A 26,080-nucleotide genomic window follows, 5' to 3' on the forward strand; every position below is an offset into this window, starting at 1 on the left:
AAAACTGGGGATACGTTCCCAGTGGTTCATGATTCATGAGGGAAAATTAAATATCCCGTGAAAATCCATGAATACACACGCAAAAAACCGTGAACACGTGGAAAAAAAAATTTGCGAATATGTGAAGCACAGGGCCGCGAGTGTAGAAGCAGGTCGCATTTTATAAACCACGAATACATAGGGTCCGTGAATAGCGAATAGCGGGGTCTGACAGTATTATCAGATTGTGTGACGTGTGCAATCCATTGTTAAATTCGAACATATCACAGCAAGATCAATGCGTATTTACAATTGACGATGTGGAACAGCCAGTCGAAGTCAATCTTCCAAAAATGGCTTATAGAGGGTTTGGACAAGCTGAACAATATCAAGTGCTGGTAAATAATATCAATCTCATTGGTTGACCACCAAATATGGATAAAATTCAACAGTTGAAGCACTCCGACGTGGATAATAAACAGGATGTAATGATATGAGGTTGGTGAAAGAATAGCTCCGAGGTAGCACACTCGGCTTTGAACCGTCTCGTCTGAATTCGATTACTGATCCAAATCAAAACCGCATTAGACGCATCAGTGAGTACGCCATCTTTCGGAGAGTATGTTGGGCCAGCTGTCCTATCTGCTAGCATCCACCGACGGACGATTTAGATCCCAAAGTTGAGGTCAACTGTGTGCTGGTACATTGGACAAAAGGGATATTTGTGCTCCGATTGGGGGCTGCGCGTAATTATCGGGGAACATTCTCACCTTTCACAAACTGTGGTGGATGCACAAAGAGGTAGAGTCAAAGCCACAATAGCAACAAATGAGAGAAGAATGCAGAAACAGTATGTTGCTGGAAGCTAACCTGAGCTGCTGTTTTAATTCAGAGAAGCGTGGCCGCTTGTTGAGGTCGTATGACCAGGTCTTGGTCATGATGCTGTACAGGGTAGGGGGGCAGTTCTGTGGCATGGGTAATCGCTCGCCAGTTTCTATCCGCCCAATGACATCGTTATTCTTCACTCCTTGAAAGGGCTTTACACCAAACATGAGGATCTCCCACATGCAGACACCTAAAGCCACACAAAAAAATATCATACCTGTGATTATTTAAAGGAACTGCTCTTTAATCAGACAAAAAGCACATTTTCAAGATTCACCGATGATGTTTAAATAACAATTAACATCATTCTCGAACGGATAATCATATCAAGACCAAAGAATGGGATGATGAGGGGGAAAAGAGAATCGGCAACACTGAGCAGGAAGAGGATGGACTAATGACATGCACAATTGTTTTTGAACTGCACATCCTTCCGGATGAGTAAAAAACAAGTGGGGTGAGAACATCAAACACAACCCACCAAACATCCAGACGTCACTGGCAGATGTGAACTTCCGAAAGTTGATCGACTCAGGAGCCATCCATTTGATGGGGAGTTTCCCCTTCGAAGCTGCAAGGGTGAATACAGGTAAATGGAGGTGACTGGAAACTTAGACTTTTTTTTTCGACGGGAAAGTATGTGTATATGGAAAGGAAGACAATCATGACCAAAATATAGGCCCATGGCATACGACGCTTCAACCCAAATTGAAAACGAGTACATTTCCTGTGTTTCAAAGCCAGAAAAGATACTCTGATTTACAAGCAACACACCGGTAAAGTTAATAAAATGAAGGAATAAAGTCTGAAATAATCCATTATGTGCCATAATCATGAGGACAGTGCATACCTTTGTAGTATGTGTCATCCTCCATGTGCCTGGACAGCCCAAAGTCAGCCAGCTTGACACAAGTTTCTGAAGACACCAGGACATTCCTGGCAGCAATGTCCCTGTAAATAAAAATATACCATCAGAGATGGGGAATCCCCCACCATTGAAAAATAATTGAAATCAGATAAGCGGTTTTCCATTTATTACAAAAAATGTTTTTCAAGATGGCCGCCCCAGTCGGCCATCTTGGATCCGGCCACGCCCAAAATCAATAGGGTTCTTCCTTGTCAGGTGGTACATGTGTGACCCAAATTTTAAATCGATATGGCAAACAGTTTATGAGTTATCGCACTCACAGCTATAAATTTGACGCCCAGCCAGCCGGACGGATGGACGGACGACCCGGGTGATAACAATATCCCCCTTCCGCCACGCGGCGGGGGATAAAAAAGGGAAGTGTCACGCAGTGTCGAACAAAGATAAAAAGTGTCGCACAAACATGAAAAACAAAACGTTTGCAAAATGTGTGTCGATAGCAAGGTTAAAACGCAGCAAGTTTGCAAAACTGCACTGTGAATGAGAAATTTTCCCTTGTAATAGCAATTGTAAATTAGCTCAGGTGTAACCAATCACCTTCAAAATCACACACCAAATTAATTGGCCTCCGCCTGTGGTAAATTGTAGTGATTCTGATTATTACCTCCACTGCCAAAAATGAAGGAGGTTATGTTTTCACGCCTTTCTGTCTGTCTGTCTGTCTGTCTGTCTGTCTGGTACAGGATATCTCAAGTTGTGGACGGATCCAGATGAAATTTTGTGGACAGGTTCGGTGTGTGACAACGACGAACTGATTAGATTTTGGTGAAGATCTGGATCCTGATCTGATAATTTTTTAAGTGATTCTTCACCACTGAGAGACAGGGCTAAACTGATATATAGCACGATATATCAAAAAGTTGTGGACGGATATGGATGAAACTTGGTGGACAGGTTGGGTGTGTGACGACAACTTGATTCGATTTTGGTGAAGATCCGCATTCGGATCCGACAACTAGAAATGTTTAAGTGATTCTTCACCATTGAGAGATAGGGCCAAAAAAATAGGGCCCTCTCTCTCTCTCCCCCATCTTCCTCGCTCCCTTCCCCCTCCCGGAGTGTATAGCGACGTGTCGTGAGACCTTGCTCCTCCCCTTTCCTCACCCCTTCACCCCGTCACACCCCGTCCTAAAATTCCCGTCAGTGAAGCGACGGGTTGTACGTATTTGCTAGTAAATGAATAAAAAATAATTTGACAGGATGTTTGCTAATTTTGCATTCTCAAAGTAGATTGCAAGACAGGACCATTTTCATTGACAAACTCGTTTGAGATTTTTCCGAGGTTCTTGTGCAATGTGCAATAGCTACAAAACAAACAAACAAAGAAACAAACAAACAAAAAAGTGTTTGTGTCTGTCTCTAAGAAGTGGTGAAAACAAGTTTTTGTGTTTTTTTTTTTTCAATCCAAATTCCAAGCTGAACAAATCACACAAAAAACTAGAATGATTCGACTGCGCGTAGTCGAAGGGTATGCCTCCGCTCTCTCGCACAAACACTTGAGTATCGACATATTTGACCCTTGACCTTTATCATATCTGGCCCAAAATCTAATCAGTTAATTGCCCCATCTAACTTTACCTTTGTACCAAGTTTGATGAAATTCTGTCCAATATTTGAGTTCGGGCATAAAAAGTAAAATTTCAGAGTTTGACCTTGACCTTTGACCCTTGACCTTTATCACATCTGGCCCAAAATCTAATCACTTAATTGCCCTGTCTTACTTTAGCTTTTTACCAAGTTTGATGAAATTCTACAATTTGCTTCTTGAGTCATTGCGTAAACGAAAATCTGAACGGACAACCCGGAAACATAATGCCTCCGGCACCCTTGGTGCGGAGGCATAAAAAACGTTTTGTAAAATTCTTACAAATTGGAGCAGTGTCTGAAAAAAAGAAAACGAGAGAGAAAGTATAAACCAGTCGAATAATTTGCATGAAAGTGGAAATAACAAAACGTTCTGTTCTAGTTTTCTAGAGCAGTTTCCAGACAAGGTGGCAGTGGAAACCAAGAGTGGATGACATCCATACACTGAGTTGGAAAGCACTGTTTATGAGGGAGCATTTAAATAAATAAATAAACAAAAACAAGAACACGACGATTCCATTCCAAATCCACCAACTTGGCCAGATAATGAGGAATTGCTGCATCGACATGAGAATTATTACAGGCCTATCTATCGACACAGCTTTCGGGATAATTGGCTCAACGACCTGTCCCAACGTACTGTGTGGATACATATACATCACCCTTTATAGCATGGTCGGTTGAGAAATAATTATGTGGACAAGGAGCATCTGTGACCCAGATCAACAGGAATAAAAAACATCAAAAATAATGGACTAATCAGTGCTCAACATTATTTTTCCAGCCTGTCCATGGGTCAGGTAGATTTCTGATTTTACCTGTTCCGTCAACGATTCGGAGGACATGATTTAATTATCAGACGTCAGAATTATCTCCACCGGGCCAAACTAAACCAGATCGTCTCACATGGACTCGGGAATCGTGAAAATTAACATTTAATTGACAACGATGGATACAATGCTGACTGTGTAATGTTTCTCAGACTGTAATACACAAATAAACACTGATTGCAAAAACAATAATCCACATCCTGAAATTTTTTTAAACAATTATGACTTCTTCCCTGACTTCCCAGTAAGGCCTTAGTTATTTTATAACTTGGTTTACACAGTTCTTCAGCTAAAATGTAGGGTCGGAAGGTCGAAATATAAATATAATTTCAATTTTTAGAAATTACATATTTTTATGATTTTTTTTCGGATGTTCCATGGAAAAGACAAGGGTAGGTGGGGGGAAAATAAATATAAATCCCAGACCAGGAGGATCTAAGAAAACATTGAAGATGGAAAACCATTCAAATGCAGGATGCCCATGTTCACTGTATCATCTGATGTGAAAAACAATAAAGAAGGATTAAAACTTGTTTTTACAATATAGTTTGGCATGTTTTTCTTATAGAAACCTGTTGGATCATCAAACAAATGGAAACAATGCTGAGAAAATTACTGTCCAAGTCATAGATGATTGCGTGCATACCAGTGCATAGTGCTGGATATGATTAAAAAAAAGGTGTCTACTCGGAGTCAACACGCTCAAAACGGTCAATCAGAGCCGTAACCAGCTCTTAGTTTTCAGTGGGCATCTGATCGTCCCGTCTCCCCATCCCCATGAGCACATCAAAGGCTGATTTCTGGTCCGTTCAAGGCGGAATATCAGCATCTCGCAGGGAAACTTTGATGTACTTGGCACCGAAATCTTTCAATACAAACAGCTAAGCGGTGTACAACTTTCGATGGAAACAAAATCGGCACGATCGAGAGTAGCCTGCAAATCATCCCTGCTGCTGCACTGAATTGATGCAATTGTTCGGCCAGCATATTCGTCATCAAGATGTTGCGTGATTAAATCACCAATACAGTCACTCGAATTTATACCGCTGACATACTTAACAATCACTTTCGCCCCAGAAACCACAGTCAATCTGAACCACGCTGGCCACTGCTCAGACGCCATGACCGAAGACTACTGCACAGTTTGGTTAAAGGGGACTCGGCATTTTGGCGCGCACACGAAATTATATTTTGAAAATAAATGCCGACGTTTACATTTTGGGTTTTGAAACTTTTGCACCTTCGGCGGAAAATGTGTAAATATAAAATTACCCCCGTGTGGGGGTGATGATCATTCCTATAATACCACAAGTTCTCAATGTTCAGTTATGACTGAAGACTACTGCGCAGCTCGACTGCGCAGTTTGGTTAAAGATGACTCGGCATTTTGGCGCGCGCGCACGAAATTATATTTTGAAAATAAATGCTGACGTTTACATTTCGGGTTTTGAAACTTTTGCACCTTCAGTGGAAAATGTAGAAATATACAAGGTCAGCTGCTATGATGCAATGACACCATTCACTAACTTTTACCATGCCCAGTAGAGAATATATAGCCTCTTGAAGGTAGGGCATTTTTTGCCAACTTTGAAGTCATGTGAGACGAAAACGAAAGCGAATATCAAAAATCCGGCCTGACCAAATTTAGATATTGTCCCATAGATTCATATGCCACAATCAAATTCAAGATCGCTTGAGAAATGGCGGAGATAGAATTTGAAAATCGTCATTTTCGCAACTTCAAAGGCCTCGTGACCTTGACCTTGACCTTAGGTGACCTTGAAAGTCATACCATCGTGTACGTCTCATCGACCTCTATCAGGATCACTAATGACCAGATCTCCCGCTTCAACTTCATTGTGAACGGACGGACGGATAGATCGAAGGACATCGACACCCATATTATTAGGTCATGCTTGAAGAGATGACCTAAAAAGGCTAAAAATGTGTTTTATATTTATATTTCATTTCGGCAAATATACCGTCGGCGGATCTGTAAACCAAGTTATAAAATAACTAAGGCCTAAGTTATTATTCCTCTTTGGTTGCATTCGCAGAACACAATACTGTATAGTGACAGTATTTATTTGGTCTTTGTCAAACACAATAGCTGATAGAATAGATCTGAGTTCTATTATTATTGTTCAGCTGAAAGACATGTTTCCATATTTTGTCTGAACGAGTTGGCCTACCACACGTCATGTGACCTTACTACGTTGTTGGTTTGGCAGTGTGACAAATCAACGTGGCTGCTCTCATACTGTGAGCATGAAGGGGCAATACCATTCTGGTTCTTTGAAGTTTTTGCTGGCATGCGGGGGTGGTAAGGTCTAAACCAGAGTTGGTGTCAAAGCCACCCAATGCTCGCCTGTTTATACATTTATCGTTTTTAAAAGACTAGTCTAATAATATTTTTTTATAAAGCATTGCAGTGAAGTCTGATCCAAATAATTTTAAAGCAATGTATGTATTTGTATATTGTAATCAGTAAAAAATAGTGTGGTAGATAAAAACATTAGAAAGGAAATAACTTGCACGAAAAACGAATATTTTCACGCTCACGCTGACGCTGACACTCACGCCGGGGGTATCGCTATAGCTCTCTGTTCTTCGAACAGGCGAGCTAAAAAAAACAATTAAAAAAAACAAAAAACATTCCTCTTGGTCGTTGCTAATCACTGTGGTTTTACACAAAAAATAACAACTACATTCGGGGTTAAGATATATCAAGTGTGTTAAAATTCCGGGGGTGTAGAATTGACTTCTGGAACACCTGTCTTTTGACGTTGGCTTTTTCTTGGTAGTCAGACAAAAGTGCTTATACCGGACAATCAGAAAGCCATTAATGTTAAGCCCTGCTAATACAAAATGAACACAAACTCAGACAATTACCGGGGCAGTTATATGTCGCAACAATTTCCACCCACCTGTGAACGATCTTTTTACTCTCCAGGTACGAGAGGGCAGTGCTCAGATGGTACATGTACAAAATGAGCGTTGCCAAGTCCAACGTGTATTGATTTTCTTGAAGGTATGAGCGCAGCTGCATGGATGAGAATGAGAAAGCAATGACGAGAACAAAATACTTCGCTAACATCCTTTACAAACAGAATGACTCAGCAAGCAAGACATAAGCTAGAAAAAAACAAAAACATTTCCTGTAACCAACTTGAAGGGAAACCAAATTCAAAATTGAATAACCGAGTATTCCTAGTTTACATTGACATAAATAATAATTGGACCACAAAGCACAGCCAATGCAACTTGGTAATCTCCCAGCAAGATGGAACTTTCAAAATGATGTAATCCACCCCAGAATGCCTGGTGCACATGCACAGAAACCTCGAGAAACGGAGTTGTTTGGAGCGAAATAAAGTACAGTATTTCAATGTGTACGAGATAACGATTGTTAACTGAAATCACTCACGAGGCTTCCAAGATAAGCCGGAAATACTTGGAAAAGTACCTTCGAGAAAAGGGCTGTGATCCTGCACAATGGAAGATATTGAATAACTTTCTCGGCTCGCCGAACGGGTACCCGCTCGTCCTGCAAACTCCTGACCATGTGGGCCAGTGCAATGCCCCAGTGGCCGGGTGTGTGCTGCATAAATCCCTGACAGATCGCTACCGGTGAAAGGACTGTGTATCTGGATTAGGGACTTCTGAACACTCATGGGAAGGACATACCTGGGGCTTGTGAATATACAGGGTAAGTTTAAAATAATACCGATTAATCATGTTGGGGGGGACCTACGGGAGCTGTAAGGGCTGTTATAAATATATTCCTTGTTAGGTTCCAGAGCAAAAACAGATACAGTATTAGATATTAGATCTATTTTTAAAAGAAGTGTGTGTGTGTGTGTGTGTGTGTGTGTGTGTGTGTGTGTGTGTGTGTGTGTGTGTGTGTGTGTGTGTGTGTGTGTGTGTGTGTGTGTGTGTGTGTGTGTGTGTGTGTGTGTGTGTGTGTGTGTGTGTGTGTGTGTGTGTGTGTCCATTGCAACTGCAAGCTTGTATTAATTAACAGGGAATGGAATGAACATCACTCCTCTCAACTTATATTTCTCGTATTCCTATACTGTCGGACCACACTATTCGCAGAAGATACGTTCCTGGAAAATGCCACGAATAGCGAATCTGCGATTAGCGGGTTACTGCTTCAATAGAAAAAGGGGGGAATTGTGTCCCGGCGGTTCGTGATTCATGGGGGGAAAATCAAAACTCCCATGAAAAACCGCAAATACACCCTCAAAAAAAAAACAAACAAACAAACAAACCAAAAAAACACGAATACATGAAGCAGGTTGCATTTTATAAACCACGAATAAGTGAGGTCCGTGAATTACGAATCCGCTCATAGCAGGGTCCGACAGTATTCCTGCGAGTCCGATTTGCATTCAGGAACAGAACAATGATGATTAACCATTTTGTAATTGCCACTCTCAACTAAATGCTAAAAATTTTGTTTAAAAGATGATATGAATTACAGATTGCTGATTGGCTGTGAAACATGTGTCCCAGGTCTGCATTTTCACAGTCAATCAGTGAACGACATGGATGCTCGCTGCCCCCCCCCCCCAAAAGGACTGGGAAATTCACTCAGTTGCATCGACTGTGCATATTATTCTTCAGAGGGATACAAAATGAAAATACAATAATAAACACATATAATAATAATTCAGTTTTTTGAGTTTGAGTTAAGTTTGCCTTATTTAAAGAAAATGTTTCTAGACAGGTGCAAAATTTCAGGACTGGAGATGCAAAGAAGTTTACTATAATAAGCTGCGCATTGTATATCTTTTGTAACGTTCAGTGACAAAATAAACAAACAAATAAATAAACAAAAACAAACAAATAAATAAATAACACCAGTTCTCATCATGATGCATCACAATGAGCAATAAAGTCCAAACATGTATAATTACGCTTCGGTGCTAATCATTAACAAAGTAATCACAGTTTGAGTATACAGTGATTGCAAAGCAAACCCTTGAGACGAGCAAGCCGTGCGTTCTCACTGCAATCTCACTCACCATGCAAACACACTCTGGCCTTGCCGAACAATCGCTACTTTAGCCCCCAACGGTGCATTGGGCCATAATTAGGTGGACATCAAGAGGTTGTACCAAGGCATTTATTTTCTGATTCACAGCATGTTTTGAGAATTTCACAAGAAACGGGGCATGGAACTTGCTAGTGGGGGGGGGGGGATTCAGAGAAGACAATGGCGACATCGGCTGTGCAATAGCTTTTACAAGTACTGGCTCTCTCGGGACAATGATAAATGGAATGCACTCAAGGAAGGTGCTGACTTATGCCCTGATGTTTCTCTTCCAGGTTATTTTGTGTTTTGATGCGATTTCATCGAAGAAGTCCTGGGCATGCATGTTCTCAGTATATGTAGAGATGCTACATTTTGTTCATTCTCTGGCAGTTTTAGTTTTTAATGCAGTATTATCATTCATGGTTTTGGATTTTAATGTTTGATTGTATAACGAATGGCCTCTGACTACAGGATCGAAAAATGTTTGGCCAATTTCCCTCAAAATTTGCATACGCGCAAGGGGTACACATGGGCAGGTCAGGGGTACACATGGACAGGTCACGGGCCCAAAATACATTTCACACACTACCCTCACCCCCCCCCCTCCACAAACAGGAGGGTGGGGAGACGATGCCTAATCCTAATCCAAATCCATTGGGCACAATCTTGGACGGGTCGCCACTCCGACGCAGGATACTCGAATGGCCCAACCATCACAGCAAGCTGGTACTCATTTTGCTGACCTTGGAATGATGGCAGGGCTGAGTCAACCCCACCTGGTATTAATTCAATGGTAAAGCAGGACTTGAACTCAGGACTGTAGGATCCCAAACCTGCCACCCTAACCATCAAGCCAACACCAGGCATACAACGCCTAAGTTAGGGTGGATATTAATATTTGTGTAGCTTTGTTGGTACTTTTTTATTTATTTCTTTTATTTTAAGGATGACTTATTACTCTGTAGTCATCTACCTCATGTACTCTGGTTAATCAGCTGTTTCTGCTTCTTAGCTACAGCTGCTGTTGATCTGAATGGAGATCGCCTAACCTGCTAAAGTTGCTTCTTCCTCTCGACTTGAGTTTCTTGAACTCTCTGTGCCTGCTTACTCTTTGGATGTGCTTCCTGTCTCTGCTCGGCACATGAGTATTGCGATCAACATATCTTTGTGTTGTTTGTCGGAAGAATAACTCGATAATACGAGCATCTGGGATCACCAAGTTTATTGCACACACAGACACGATTTTCCAAAACTCATATGCCAGCCTATGGCTGAGTTCTGGACAAATTGTTTTTTCTTGTGAGCTCAAAGTTTAACTCATCTGGGACATCACATTATTAAGCTCTGTGACAAATATGGCGATTCTTGCTGCCCTCTTGGCCCAGTTATTCTGCCGACAAACAGACAAATCCAGACATAGGATGATAGCGATAATCACGCGCCAGGCCTATGGCAGTTGCATGAGTAATTACCCAATCAAAAAGATCAGGGCCTGCAAATTCAAAATGAAAAAAATAACGTTTTCTTTTCTCCTTTGGACTGTTTTCCTAGATTTCTGGCACAGTATACAAAATGCAGATATTTAACATCAGTGCAGTAGTTTTGAGAATGATTTTCCACATAAACCTGCTATATGATCCAGCTAAAATTAGTTTTTAAGTTCACCAATTAAGTTTTTAGCACACATTCTGCAACTTCACAGCTATTTAATAATTAGCAAAATCTCCAAAATGAGATCATCAGCAATAAAGGTGAGATGTACAAAATTGAAAGGTGTTAGGACCTCCGTAAGCATTGATGCAAACAGTATAGCAACACCATCTGCGAAGCTGGCCAGAGACAGTTGTCAGTCATGTTACGATACGAGTCATGAAATGAGCGCACGTGTAGGTTTAATGTAACAACAGGCAACACCGAGGGCATCACAGCTTTGTGAGAGATTTACCGCTGTGCTGCGATTACACCAAAATATTCTCAAACAATAGATGCCAATGCACGGTTCCATTCGTCAATTCACAACTTTCTTAAGTGGCACGGTCTCACTGGCAACTGCAGATTTCAAGTCTTCTTGGTTATGTCTTCGTAAAATTACACAACCTTTTTCACAGATCCATTCACATACTAATGTGCACATCTTCTGACCTTTTCCAACATGGGAGTGATCATATATAATTATACCAAGTTTGGTCAAAATCCCATCACTGGTTTACAAGTTATCAAGGTAACAAAATTTTTACCCAACAGGACCTCTGACCTTTGACTCCACAATCTTAGAAGTTCATCTTTACATCGTTATACATACTTATACCGAGTTTGACCTTGATCCCTTCACCTCTTCTTAAATTATCATGGAAACGAAAACCTATCACGACACTTGAATGGACAGCCAGACGGACAACCGAAAAGGATAATGCCTCCGGCGACTGTCGCGGATGCATAAACACCCTCCTTTTTGACTTTTCGCATGTTTCAAAAAGCCAATATTTATCTTTCTTGAATTGCATTTAAAAATTCAAATTGTTCAAAGGATTAATTCAGTTCCTCATCGATTGTATGAAACCAGTGTTTTGTAAAGATGAAAATCTCAAAATAGACAAACTCATCGATCAATTAATTAAATAACACCAAAATAAACCACCCACCTCGCCAAATGTGCACAACTCCATCACGATCCATATGGGTGGCTCGGATATGACCCCGATCAACTTCACGATGTGGGGATGATCAAACTGTCGCATTGTTGCTGCACATAATATATTTTTAAAGTTTGTGCCAAAAAAAAACAAAAAAAAAAAGCCAGCACTGATGTTAAAATCATAACAAACAAGAAAAACAATAAGAATAAGAATACGAAGAAGAATAAGAAAACTAAGAATACGAAGAAGAAGAAAAATAAGAAGAATAAGAACAACAATAATAATAATAATAATAATAACAAGTCTGAAGACGACGATGGTTCATGAGCGGTATTTGACGATGTAGATTGTTTCAGAAGTCAAGGATGAGACAATGTGATAATGTTTGACCAAGTTATAAAAATGATCAACATGATGTGGTACGGGTGACAGGTTATGAGCTACAAAACGTCAAAAACCCGGTTTCGTTCAATAACTTTAAAAATTTGACCTTTGCATAACCTTGAAAGGTCCTAAAACAATATTGTGGACATTAAAATAAGGAAACAGGATACGTGCTGTAGCTTATTGGAGTGAGTTCGTCGAAAAAGGTCGAAAACCCGGTTCGATTCCCACAACTTTGAAAATTTGACCTTTGTGAACTTTAAAGGTCAAGGATTATGACCTTTGGTGCAAATCTTCCTCTGGAACATTCCAGGAACAATGTAACGTCATATAGGCTATATGGCATTTCGCACTCCTCGGATTATCCATACTTTGATGAAATCAGCGTAAAAACAAACTTGAAGGGGACGTCACGGGCAAGGTGTTTGAGATAGAGCAAAATGGTGGGGAATGACCTCAAGATTATGCATAAAAAGTATTGTCATCCTCGCTCTCAAAGTTTGGGCGGTCATCTGATTTAATGCCAAAATTCGAAATTTTCTAAGTTCATGACCTTGTGACCTTGACCTTGGGACTAAAATGAAAATCGAGCTCCGTGGGGCTATGCAGGTGCCATTGGGCTAACCAAATACCGAAACCCCTGCCAGATTCGACAACCCCCTCGGAGAAGATGGATTTTTTATGCCAAAATCGCAATTTTCTAAGCTCGTGACCTTGTGACGAAAATGAAAAATCGAGCTCCGTGCGGCTATGCAGGTGCCATTGGGCTAACCAAATACCGAAACCGCTGCCAGATTCGACAAACCCCCAAGGAGAAGATGCAAATTGAAATTGGCTACCCCCTAAAAACACAATTCGCAATTTTCTAAGTTCGTGACCTTGTGGCCTTGACCTTGGGCTGAAAATGAAAAATCGAGCCCTGTGGGGCTATGCAGGTGCCATTGGGCTAACCAAATACCGAAACTCCTGCCAGATTCGACAAACCCCTCGGAGAAGATATTTTTATGTCAAAATCGCAATTTTCTAAGTTCATGACGTTGTGACCTTGATCTTGGGACGAAAATGAAAAATCGAGCTCCGTGGGGCTATGCAGGTGCCATTGGGCTAACCAAATCCCGAAACCCGTCAGATTCGACAAAACCCCTAGGAGAAGATGCAAATTGAAATCGGCTACCCCCTAAAAACATGTTTTTTGGGCGTGGCTCCGCCCATAATGGGCGTACCACGCCCATTTCAGGAAAACACAACTACATCATGATATAAACCTCCCACCAAAATTTCAACAGGATCGGATCAAAACCCACGGAGCTATGCTCGGGACAGACAGACAGACAGACATACAGACAGACAGACGCACAACAATAACGAATATTGTGGTGACATTTTTTGTGAAAATATTTTTCGTGAACCAATAACAAGTCTCGAGACGGCGATGGTTCACGAGCAATGGACACGGTTCGCATTTTTATCTTGCCAAAACGAAGTTTTTGCAAGATATGTTAGTCAGCTTGTATGTTTTTTTTTTGTTTTTTTTTGTTGTTTGTTTTTTTTTTTTTTTTTTTTTTTTTTTTGTATACCTTGGTCGAGGCTCGTATGAGAGCTAACACACAACTCACAGCAAGGAGGCATGAGACAAGAGGGGCGGGAGTGGAAGGGACAAAACATTGGGGAACAGACACAGGTGAACTGTGGAAGGGAGAGGGATGGGGATGGGACGGGGAACATGGCGAGGGGAAGATGGACATTAAAGGGACTTTCAGGAAGGAAAGCAGGAGAATTGAAGGAAGTGGGCTTGGGTGGATTATCGGGGGTAGAAAAGATCGAGGATTTGGATGGGGGAAGATAAGAGGTGGTGGTGAACAGCTGTTTTGAAAGCCTGAAGGGAAGAATGGGAAAGAATAGAGTGAGGAAGTTTATTCCAAAGGCGGGAAAAAAGAGGAATGAAAGAGTGAAGATGAGCAGTGATTCGTGATTTTGGTAGTTTTACCAGAAGGGGGTTGTTGGCGGACCTTGAGCGCCCTGTGGAAATGTGGTTGGGACAAATCGCAGAGAGAGCAGGGGGGCAAGGCTGGAGAGGAGTCGGTAGAAGACAGAAAGACCACCGACCAACCTGCGGTGATTGAGTGAGAGGCCCAAAGACTCAGCTTCATTGCGGGAGATGCCAATGATCTTAAAAGCCCTGGTTTCGACAGCGTGAAGTCGAGAAAGGTGGGAGGCAGGAGCACCAGCCCAGAGGGGAGAGCAGTACTCCATCAGGCTACGGACAAAAGCTTTGTAAGTGGTCAGGAGCTCAAGAGGGCCGAGGAAGGACTTTGCACGACGGAGGATTCCCAGTCGGCGACTGGCTTTTGAGGCAAGGTTGGAAATGTGACTTTCCCAGGAAAGGTCATGGCAGATAGTGAGACCCAGAAGCTTGAAAGAAAAGACTTCTTCCAGAGGATTGTTGAGAAAGTGGATGGGGGGTTTTGTAAACGGTCCTTTCGAAGAGACATAGTGAGAGTGTGAGATTTGTCTGGATTGAAAGACATGTTCCACGTGTTGGACCAGTTTGTGATTTTATCCAGATCTGCAGTGAGCGAAGAAGCTGCTGCTTGCCGGGCTGAGGGATGACAGATGGTACGGCAGAGGGTTGAGTCATCGGCAAAGAGAAATAGAGGATTTTCCAGAGAGTCCGAGAGATCATTGATGAAAACCAGAAAAAGAACAGGGCCCAGAACGCTACCTTGAGGAACTCCAGCCTGCACAGGAAGAGGGGATGAAAGAACTCCATTTAGGGCCACACGTTGACTGCGACAGGAGAGGAAGTCTGCGAGCCATGAGTGGAGATGGCCTTGAATACCATGGGCAGAGAGTTTGGTGAGTAGGGCAGGGTGCCAGACTGTGTCAAAAGCACGTGATATGTCCAGGGATACGGCTCGGATTTCCTGTCTGGCATTGAGGACCTCCATCCATTGATGGGAGAGCATTGTTTGTTTGTTTGTCTGTAATCTGTAATGTTTGTCTGTTTGTAATGTAATTAATCTGTAATGTCTGTTTGTCTGTAATGTTTGAGATTGTTTGTTTGTTTGTCTGTAATCACGTATAAAAAATTCTGCAGAGCACAGTTATCATTGGAAATTTTTGTAACTTCGGATATCAGAGGCCTATAGAGGTCCCTTTCAGCGCACAAAATTTTGAAGGTCAAGGTCAAAGGTCAAGGTCACTTTGTCGCAAATCAGGGGAGTCGACGAAACCCTTATTTTTTTAGTAATTTTGATTGGATTGTCTTCAAACTTCATGGGAATATAGTTCATGGTCTGGCGCTCAGCTGATTAATTTTTGGTGGCGATTGGCCTTGACCTTCATGGTTAGCGCCTCAGGTCAAACATATTTGATCCCAACGTCAAATTTTCAAGTTTTAGGAACCATATCGTGTAGTACCTCAAATTGAACACCTCGATGAGTGCTTTCTAGATATGTTAAGCTTGAGACATTATGACGTCATTTGGTGACGTTATGAGGCAAACGCATATTTTTCATGGTTACTCTGTAGAACGATTCTCATCGGATTCTCTCGTAGGCAGATATTCCTCAAGGAGTCGCTCCTGGTGAATAGCAGCTCTGTTCACCTCAGTGTGACCTTAAAGGAGTCACACGTGGTCACCTTTTGGCAAGACCGGGTGGTTTATTTATTTTTTGACCTTCGAGGGGACGCCACGGACAAACTGGCGGGAATCGGGAAAAACGTAAATGATGAAAGTTGTAGTACTCGAAGAGCACTACTTGCATACCAACTTTCATTCGAAACAGTTGAAAACCCAAGGAGCTCTATGCCCAATTTATTGATTTTTTTGACATTTTATAAGTTCGTGACCTTGTGACCTTGACCTTGGGACGAAAATGAAAAATCGAGCTCTGTGGGGCTATGCAGGTGCCATTGGGCTAACCAAATACCGAAACCCCTGCCAGATTCGACAAACCCCCTCGGAGAAGATGTAATTTGAAACCGGCTACCCCCTAAAAACACATGTTTTTTTTGGGCGTGGCTCTGCCCATAATGGGCGCAGCATGCCCATTCTCAGGAAAACACAACTAGATCATGATATAAACCCCGCACCCCAATTTTATCAAGACCGGATCAAAACCCACGGAGCTATGCTCGGGACAGACAGACAGACAGACAGACAGACAGACACACACCCATAACGAATATAGTGGTCACTTACTGACTCGTGAACCAATAACAAGAAGATGAACGAGGAGGACGTTTGAAAGAATATTCAGTATTTCCTCATAAACTCACATGCCTCCTGGAGAAATTTATCCCGGACGCAATCTGAGTAACTTTGCTTGCACGTCTTCACGGCCACAGGCATGTAGGGATCTTCCTGCAAAGGAGTGTGGTGCATCACTCAATTTGCAATGTATTGCCTGTTAAAACACCACACTCAAGATGGCTTGTATCGGAATTTTCATCAGACAGGGGATTTTGCAATGCCTGCCATATATGTCGTGATTATAAAGCAAACAATGACCAGCGTATCAACTTGAACAGAAGAACACTGATAAATTCTGACCAGATTAATCTGCAGACACAATTGCTCTTGACACAACAAAGGAAAAATCCATCAAAATTGCATTTTCAATTAATTCAAATTTTAACCTGCTGAAAACTTATTACTAGAATCCCAATCGACACCGACCATGATGACAATAATAGAATCAGCATTTTATGTAAAAACATTTTTTTTTTCCTCGTTAATAAACATGCCGAGCAGGTTGCGAAACATACTAGGCTCTTATATGTTCCCTTATGAACGTCACCAAACTGCCCCTCCCCGATGCACTGGCCCAGCTCAACAGTGTCTCTTGAAATCTCATAGTCTGCTGAAGTATGAAAAGTGGGTGGAAGGTGGAAAGGGAAGGGAGGGGTGGTTGGTCATAATTAAACAAAACAAATCAAAACAAACAAAGAACCAAAAAAACACGTTTTGCACATCAGGTGGTCTCAAGCAGAGATGACCGAAAACAAAAGGAAATTCAAATTTCCACAAAGCCCAAGATATTTCCTATCACAGACCGTCAAGCTATTGAAACATGCAGATTGAACTTTGAAGTAAGAATGGGCCTGGGCAATCACATTTTCCATACAGAATATTACAGTGATACAAAATGCAAAAAAACACAAAAAAACGACAGCAACCACCATAGTGGAGCGGCTCATTAAGACGGGTTCTAACACATGCGCACATGGAGTGGAGACGCATGCACCAAGCAGCAAGCTCAAAATTTTACGTTGCCGTTGTACCTTCAAATGCTCCAATGATTTCTGGAGTGCCATTAAGAGAAATGGCAAAATCATTAAAACTCGGCATAAAAGAAAACATTTTTAACCTTTCCACACTTTACCAAACAAACATCTGCTTGCGTCGCACTCTAGACGAATCAATCTTAAACAAGAACGGCACTCTGTGGAGCGCATACTTCCGCCAGGCTGAACAGTTTACGGTTTTTTTTTTTTAATCCCACCGATCAGATGCAGATCTGCATCCGGACCTTAACCAAAATCTAATCGGCTTGTTTAAGTCACCTACCCAACTCATCCACATTGTTTTGTCATAACTCGTCCACAACTTTTGGAGATATCGTGCCAGATATAGTTTTTGGCCCCGTCTCTCAATGGTGAAGAATCACTTGTGGAATTTGAAAAAAATAAAAAATAAAAATAACTCTCGTGTCTGGATCTGGATCTTTACCGAAAGCGAATAAATTCTTCCTTGTCACACACCCAACCTGTCCATCAAGTTTTGTCCAAATCCGTCCATAAGTTTTTTTTTTTAAAACGTATGGTCGAGGCTCGTGGAAGAGCTAGGACACAGAACAGATCAGGACACAACATAAAGGGAACAGAAGGAGAAAAGGGAAATGCCAACAGCAGGGCAGAGGGAGAAAGTAGCCGGAGATAGACAAACAAGTGATGCAGGTAACGATGAGGGGTAGGGAAGAAAGCAAGGAGAGGACAAGATGGATACCCAAGGAAAATTTTGGGAGGGATGGGGGTGGTTTAACAGGTGCAGAAAATAAATCATGGTTTTGGATGTGGGATGACTTGAGATTTTGGTGAACAGCTGTCTTGAAGACATGGAAGGAAGAATGAGATTAAAGAGTGTGTGGAAGGTGGGTCCACAGGTGGGAGAAAAAAAAAAGAGGAATAAATGAGTAGAGGTGAGCAGTGATTCTGTATTTTGGCAGTTTCACTACGAGGGGGTTCCTGGTGAACTGCGGGCATCCTGCAGATACCTGCCGGGGATGAAGCACAGACAGAGCCAAGGGTGCACACCAGAAATGAGGTGGAAGAAGACAGAAAGACCACCAACCTGTCGGCTCTGGCAAAGTGATAGGCCCATCATCTCAGCTTCATCACCAGAATCCAATGATCTTGAAAGCCTTGGTTTCCATGGCATCAAGCTGAGCAAGATGTGAGCAGTGGTGCCAACTGAGAGGGGACAGCACCACTCTATCAAGCTGTGAATAAGAAGCTTGTCCGTGGATCGGAGCTCAGGTGTGCCAAGGAAGGACTTTGCACGATGGAGGATGCCCAGTCGGCGTCTGGCTTTGCAGGCCAACATAAAATGTGGCTTGCCCAAGAGTGAACATGGCTGAGAGTGAGACCCAAGAGTACGATTGACATCCTCTTCAACAGGGTTGTTGAGAAAGTAGATGGGAGGATTTGTGGTACGGTTCTTTCAGAGAGAGAGAGAGAATGAGCGTGTTGGATTTCTCAGGATTGAAAGATATTCCAAGTGTTTGACCAGTTTGCAATTTTGTCAAGGTCTGAGGAGAGTGCCTGTCTGTCAGAAGGATGAGAGATGTCATGGCAGAGAGTGGAGGCATCAGCAAAGAGATAAAGAGGATTTTCCATAGTCAGTGAGATCATTGAGGAAGACTAGGAATAAGATGGGGCCTACAACACTGTCAAGGGGTACTCCAGCCTTGAGAGAGAGGGAGAGGGAGAGGGAGAGGGAGAGGGAGAGGGAGAGGGGAAAAAGGCTGCCGTCGAGAGCCACATGTTGGCTATGAGAGTGGAGGAAGTCAATAATGCAAGAGTGGAGTTGACCTTGGATTCCATAGGCAGAGAGTTTGGACAACAGCATGGAAGATGACCTTTGGTAAATGACAGGGTGAAAAGGACAGAAAGACGAAGTGCAAGAGCAGAGAGCAGATTTTTAGGACACATGATCTGATGCTGTGCCATCCAGTTGCAGAGTCAGAGTTTTCAAACACCCAACCTGTCCACCAAGTTTCGTCCAAATCCGTCCACAACTTTTTGAGATATTCTGCTCACAGACAGACAGACAGACAGACAGCCAGCCAGACAAACAAGCAGGGGTGGAAACATAACCTTCGTCTACGTTCAGTGGCGGAGGTAACAACACGATTCTGTCCTGTTGGTCCCCTGATAGGTTTCACTGAGGGGACTACAGGTTTGCTCTCTGTCTGTCTGTCCCACCTGTGGTTTTTCAGACTTTTTCCCCATATCATTTAACTGAAACTTTGTACATGCCTTTATTATGATAAATTACAGGACAAGCTCGAGTTTCAGGGCATTTGATCAATTTTTCAGAGTTATGCCCTTTTCGGGCATAGAAAATATCACATCGGAAGGAGATACGTATTGCAAAGCAATTCTCACTCTTGTTCATTCATAAATCGCTCATTGCAAAAGCAAAAACCTTGAATAATAGCTGGAATGGCACTCCGAGAGCGCATAGTCTCGCCTCATGCACTCACTCTGAACAAAAAATACAATCGTTAACTGAACATGCTACTGTTATGGCTCACTGCTATTCTGGCCCATATACCCATATCCATGCACCTTATCACGTCACATCGTTGATTGGGATGAGTTATGACGTCATAAATTTAATTCTTCACAACATCGGGTCGTCGATCGGATATACGAAGTTTCAGATTTTTCTGATGAGGATTATGAATCAACCAATTATGGCTGGAATGTCACTTCACTGATGAGGTCATAATCGTCACCCTATATACCCCAAGGGGAGTTGATAACATATACCAAGTTTCAATTTTTTTTCATTGAGAAGGTTCGGACAAGATGATCGGATGTCCAAATGTTTTTGTTTAATCCAACATGGCTGTCACACCGTGCGACCTATGAGATCAGAGTTATCATGAAAACATTATCCATGGGGAATCCCTCCTATCTTGAAAGTTTTGCTTTGATTGGACAAGCGGTTGCAGAGAATTTTTTTTTTTTTTTTTTACAGTGACAACACGACGTACGCACGCACACACGTTTCGCAAGCTCTTCGGGGCGAGACTAAAAATGCAAACAAGAAAAAATCTTTTCAACAAGACATCAAAATGAATTTCATGGAGACGTGTCAACATAACATGCCTTTATAAAAGGAGACGGTCATAAAAAGCCAAGGTTGTGACAAGTCATCCACTGACAATAAAATTGTTTAAAACTAGTAAATCACAACAAACTTGAGAATCAGGTCAATGGACTCACTGGAAGGCATGTTGCACACATCGTCGTCGTCGACAATCTCCGCATAGTCATCTGTGTCTGCAGACAAACCACGCCGTTTGGTTGAGAAGACAAAAAGAAAGAGAAAGGGTTAAACGACACCGATTATGAACTTCAACTCAATATTACGGAATAAATGTCAATTTAAATCGAAAGCACAACGGTCATACAAGCTCTCGTTTTCTTCTCCCGAGGTGTCAAAGTATCATGGAGGTATAAAGAGGGCTTTAACCCCAGTCGGATCTATTTCTTGCGGCATTTGCAGCAAGCAATGCTACTTATAGAAACCCTTACCTTCCCCATCAGAGAGGGCTATAATAACCAATCTGTGTGTTAGCCAGCTTGTGTGCTTGTGTGAGAGTCCACACACACATCTACTCGAACACAGATCATTCATTCTCAGATATACAAGTACGGTGCTGCACTGTTAAATGCTCAATCTATGCTTCACGAGCTTCCCTCGACAATGGCTTGCAATAAAAGTTGCATCAACCACAACTTCCACGTACTCAACCACAAGTGCACACTTTGAAACGCTTATTTTTCTGTGCAGCTGGTCTGGAGCACCAAGCAACTCTCAAGTATAATTAATCTCGAGTGCAGGGCTTCTTTACGATCGCGGAATGGTTGCAGTCATCATCAGCCTATTCTCAATATTTCAATGCCATTTCGTCGACCTTCAAAAGTCACGATACTTCCTTTACAGCAGACAGCTAGAAGATTGTGATAATAAAAATAATAATAATAAAAATAATAACAAGTGAGCACAATATATGCCAGAACAAGAAAGTATATACAGAATTGTGCTACTACATGGAAAACAGCATCCTGGTTGCCATGGCAACCACTTTAGATGACGGAACGTATGTCGCGACACACCATCTCCACAGTCTGGACCAATGTACCAAATATGAAAAGTGAAAGTTGAAAACTTTGGGAGTTAGAGTGCGGACAGGAACGGACGACCGGTATCACATAATCCGCCCCGATATATATATATATATATATATATATATATATATATATATATATATATATATATATATATATATATATATATATATATATATGGCGTATAAAAAGGGATGTACCCATTGTACCCCTTATATGATTGTTTTCATTAAAACACTTTGTCTTACTTACATCTGTTTTATGTTGATTTGACATGTTTAATGTTGATTTACAACATTGGTAAATTCAGATATACCAATAAAACAACTCCAAAGGGCACACATAATGAAATAAATAAATAATATGCTCATGCTCATTTAATTTATGAGAAACACCTGCTCACTTTGGGAGCATTGGCAAGTCATCTCCCACTCTTCCCCTCCTTACGAGTGGTGGGGGATGGATGGTGGGAAGGTTGCACTGGGTACTACACTGGGTACACTTGCCTAAAATACTCCCCGACACTCACTGGTGAACTTCTAAAAGTTTGACGAAGATCCGTTTGCCAATCCCAGAGAAAAATGGCGATAAACAGACAGACAGACAAGTATCTCTCTTATAGTGTTGATAGTAGGATTACCTGGGACCAAATATATTGTTTTGTTGTTGGGGTTTTATTTTTCTTCCTGTTACAGGGTGTGCTGATGCACGGTGGAACAAAACCACCGACCAACAAGATGTCTGCATTGATTGAAATCAGGAGGCATGACATGCTATAAAACAAACAAACAAGCAAACAAAAAAAGCCACAGTTTTGTGACCCATTTTGAACTTTGACCTGCAAAATCCCCAAAACGACAAATCCAATACGTTTCACCATATTCCTGTAGGAGCCAGTGAAAGGCACCTTTGTGCTAACTCTAATCTGTATCGACTCAAACAAAATGGAATGGCAAGGCAAAAGTTGCGATTTTGTGTTTCACCTTTGACCCCTTGAAGGCGGAACAGGAGCCGCACAAGTCAAACAAATGCAAAAGAGGTCGAGGTACATTGCACTAAGGTACCTCCTTGCCCAATTTGAAGATGATATAATTGTTGGAGAAAGAAAGAGAGAAAGAAGGGGGGGGAATGGAGGATGAAAGAAAGAAAAGTAGGAAAAAACAATCTGCCTTCAATTCCCGTTACAAGAGAGGACACATAATTAGAAATACAGTGCACTACGAAAGGAAACGTTGAGACGGTGGTTTGAAAGAACTGTTCATTCTCCAGAGCACAGTCTCGCTTCACATGATGATTCATGTGTGCCAGTGCGACACTCTTGGTACAACACGTCATTTGGAGAATATGCCAAGGAAAAACATCCACAGAAACTAATGGGTAGCAAAAGCCTCTCTTTCTCTAGCTCTCTCCTTGTCTCCCTCTCACCACCGTCTTCTTTCCCACCCCCTCTATTTCTTCCTCTCGCTCCATCACCCCTCCTCCCCCTATATCTTTATTATTTTAACCAAAGGTGTGTGAGCCCCCACCCAACCCCTCTCCCCCTTTGAAGTAGCTTGGGGAGAGAAGACTTCAAACCTAGAGAACATCAGGTTGCATCAGATCAAGCACGGCGCTTGCACGCCCCTTCAGCAGCAGAAGAGGCGTTTCCTTTTGACATACACGAAATACACCTTATATGCATCACATCGGATTGAAAAGTTATGTAAGGGCAATCGGGTTCCTCCTTCGTTCACGCAGCGCTCTCCTCATGAACAGAGATGCTAGATTACACACTCTTACAACAGTCCCTTAGGCAATATAATGGGGGATTGTTTCTCCGGATTCTTTTTCGACCACCCGTCCTCATGCAGAGTTTAAACGTTACACAATGTAACGATTCACCAGTGGAAACACCATGCACAGAATGTAATCCAGACCCAAGATTCCTGGCCTACACTTATCAATATTCCACTCGACTTGAAGTAAATAATACAACCCAAACTAAACAATGGCACAGAAAAGCAAAAAAAAAATTCCATTTCCTGATCCAAAATGGCAATGTGTTATACTGTACACCATTTTCAATCTCTGTAGTATTAGAAATGGTGGGGAGCAGGGGTGGTGGGAGAGGGGGGGTTGGGGTGGAACAATGGATGTGGTTTTAAAGAAAACACAAGAGTGGGAGAATGCAAAGACTTGGTCTTAAAAAAAACACATGAAGTTAAATCCACATACGCCATGCAACCATCGAGCAACTAGCAGCACACGATGACATCACGACGCATGCAACAGCTCAGGCACACATTACCGTCACTCGTGCTGCTGGCTTGGTTCCAGGTAAGCAAGGAAAGTGACGAGACATAAGGCCTGGTTACAAAATGACCGCAAGACATCGATGTGACATGTAGGGTGCGGCACCGGAGTTACCGGATCGCACGACGTCATCCCGTTTGCCTTGTGCACGCGTGTGGATGCAACTCAAATCAAACGTAAATGAGAGAGACTTTGGCCAAAAAGTTTGCATTAAAGGTTTAGAAGAAAATGAAAGCACCCACTTCAAGCCAAAATGTTAGTTCGTCTCACAAACATGAAACAATGGAGACTTTTAACAGCAGGCAGAGGCACATCGGTACCCTTTGGTTCTGCTTGGGAACAGCTGAGAAAAGGAAGTAAGGAGCATCTGCTTGCCTTAGCCCACAAGAGGCAAACTGAGGGTCCTATGAAAAACAAAGTGATATAAAAAGCGAGGGTTTGAGGCACCATGAGGGAACTTAACCCAGGGTCTCAGCAGATGGTTCAACGACAAAGTCCCAGAAGGCGTATTGGGTATGAGCATCGCGTGGTTCATCATGTTTATCCGAAACAAGCGGCTCTGTACATACCTGGCATTGCCATCTTCTTGCTCGCTCCAGAATTGACTGCATTGTTCTGTGCCCTAAGCAAAAGCACGGCATAAGCAACAGGTAGCCCGGTTCAAATCAACCGACATGGAAGAAAAAAGAAAAATAAAAAAAAACACAGCAGATGCTACAAATAAGCAACTTTGTCCTCATTGCAGGCGAATGCATTGTACAAAACACACGAGCAATCATTCTTAAGCAAATAACGCCGAGTGTCACTTTGCAGTCCTACAACGAGCTATCAGTTAACAAAGAATGACAACTACCTTTCTTTCTATCAAGCACAAGAATAAATACCCAGGAACTACCCACGACTAAAACAATCACTTTTGAAGGACAACTTCAAGACAGCAAACATGTGAAGTTTTGATTTTGATTTTATCAGGAAAAAAGAAAATCCAAGTCTCAACCGCAAAGCCAAAAATCATATCTCTGGAGTCAGTGGTCAGTGATAGCTCAAAAAAAACCTCAACAGCACAAAACAACTTGTAGATCACTGGATTCACTGTGTATTTGGAAGGTCAGCGATTACAGGATTAAAATTAAACACAATAACCACAGACCCTCTACAAAGCACAATAGTACTGTATCCAGTAGGACAGCTAAGTGGGCTGCGAGCTCACCGATGGATCGTCGAGTCCTGCGTTTGATCAAATCGAAGTAAAACTGGCGTCAAGTGCATTGCATGTATACCCCCACTCCCCCCCCAATCCCCACCCGATCCCCAATAGACCCCATCAATGGCTTCAGGAACCTCAGTTGGGAGCCAGTGGCCTCCAACTTACTAACTTTTGGAATAGTAGCCTTATGGGGTTGTGAAGTAGCCTTACGGGGTATGTTGAAAGCAGATCTGAAATTCCCCGTTTACAACCAGGATGGGATAAACCGCCAACCTCATTGAGATTCTCTTAGTTTAAAGCTGCTTATGGTGAAACTCCAAACAGCAGATCAAACCAGATCAGATCAAATGCTTAAAGGCAATGTTTTTTTGGGGGGTTTTTTGCCAAACACCAGCCACTTCGTTTAAATGACAGCAACAAAAGAAAAAAAAAACATCGACAAGTATACAAAGAGTTGGAGACCACTGTACGAGAATATGCAACCGAGATGGCTCGACATTTCACACAGAGCCACCGACAGAACGACAAATGCAAAACCAGGAAAAAACATCAGATCACGACAAATTCACGTACAAAATGATCAGCGAAAGAGTTTAAAAGAAAACAAAAAAAAACAAAAAAAAAGGAAGAGCCTCAAAACCTCAAACAGTAAAAGGAATTCCTGAAATGCCAGGCATCACAGCGAGTATCGTGGATTATAGGTAATGGCACTTACTTTGGAATGGAAGGGAGTGCTCTCTCAACCTCTGCAGAGAAACAAAAGCACAGTTTTCGACGCATGGTATTCAAAACGAAGAAAGATTGTGTAATAATGGCCAACAAAAGATAATATCTGCACCGCACGCCGCATCACTGAAGGTATGCCTCAATGGCTCGGTGAAAGGCAC

The 26,080-nt window shown here is 42.1% G+C and overlaps 1 protein-coding gene across 5 annotated transcripts in view; it reads right to left on the reverse strand.

Moving 5' to 3' along the window:
- The window catches only part of LOC147017435 (focal adhesion kinase 1-like), a 118,864-nt gene that overhangs the window by 16,688 nt on the left and 76,096 nt on the right, over window positions 1–26,080 (reverse strand). For 2 of the 5 annotated variants that reach the window (XM_085847093.1, XM_085847091.1), the window contains exons 12-22: window positions 25,909–25,939; window positions 24,556–24,608; window positions 24,307–24,390; window positions 20,786–20,842; window positions 17,039–17,133; window positions 16,550–16,634; window positions 11,890–11,990; window positions 7,134–7,249; window positions 1,715–1,815; window positions 1,346–1,435; window positions 850–1,054 (exon numbers count right to left, since the gene is read on the reverse strand). In XM_085847093.1, the coding sequence (XP_085703219.1) occupies window positions 850–1,054; window positions 1,346–1,435; window positions 1,715–1,815; window positions 7,134–7,249; window positions 11,890–11,990; window positions 16,550–16,634; window positions 17,039–17,133; window positions 20,786–20,842; window positions 24,307–24,390; window positions 24,556–24,608; window positions 25,909–25,939 (1,018 nt within the window). The remainder of the gene's footprint in view (window positions 1–849; window positions 1,055–1,345; window positions 1,436–1,714; window positions 1,816–7,133; window positions 7,250–11,889; window positions 11,991–16,549; window positions 16,635–17,038; window positions 17,134–20,785; window positions 20,843–24,306; window positions 24,391–24,555; window positions 24,609–25,908; window positions 25,940–26,080) is intronic. The other 3 variants (XM_085847092.1, XM_085847095.1, XM_085847094.1) reach the window with 3 other exon arrangements.

The sequence above is a fragment of the Eptatretus burgeri genome, chromosome 11 (genome assembly GCF_056783735.1).
Source record: "Eptatretus burgeri isolate ZD-2024b chromosome 11, Ebu_testis_v1, whole genome shotgun sequence".
Taxonomy (NCBI): Eukaryota; Metazoa; Chordata; class Myxini; order Myxiniformes; family Myxinidae; genus Eptatretus; species Eptatretus burgeri.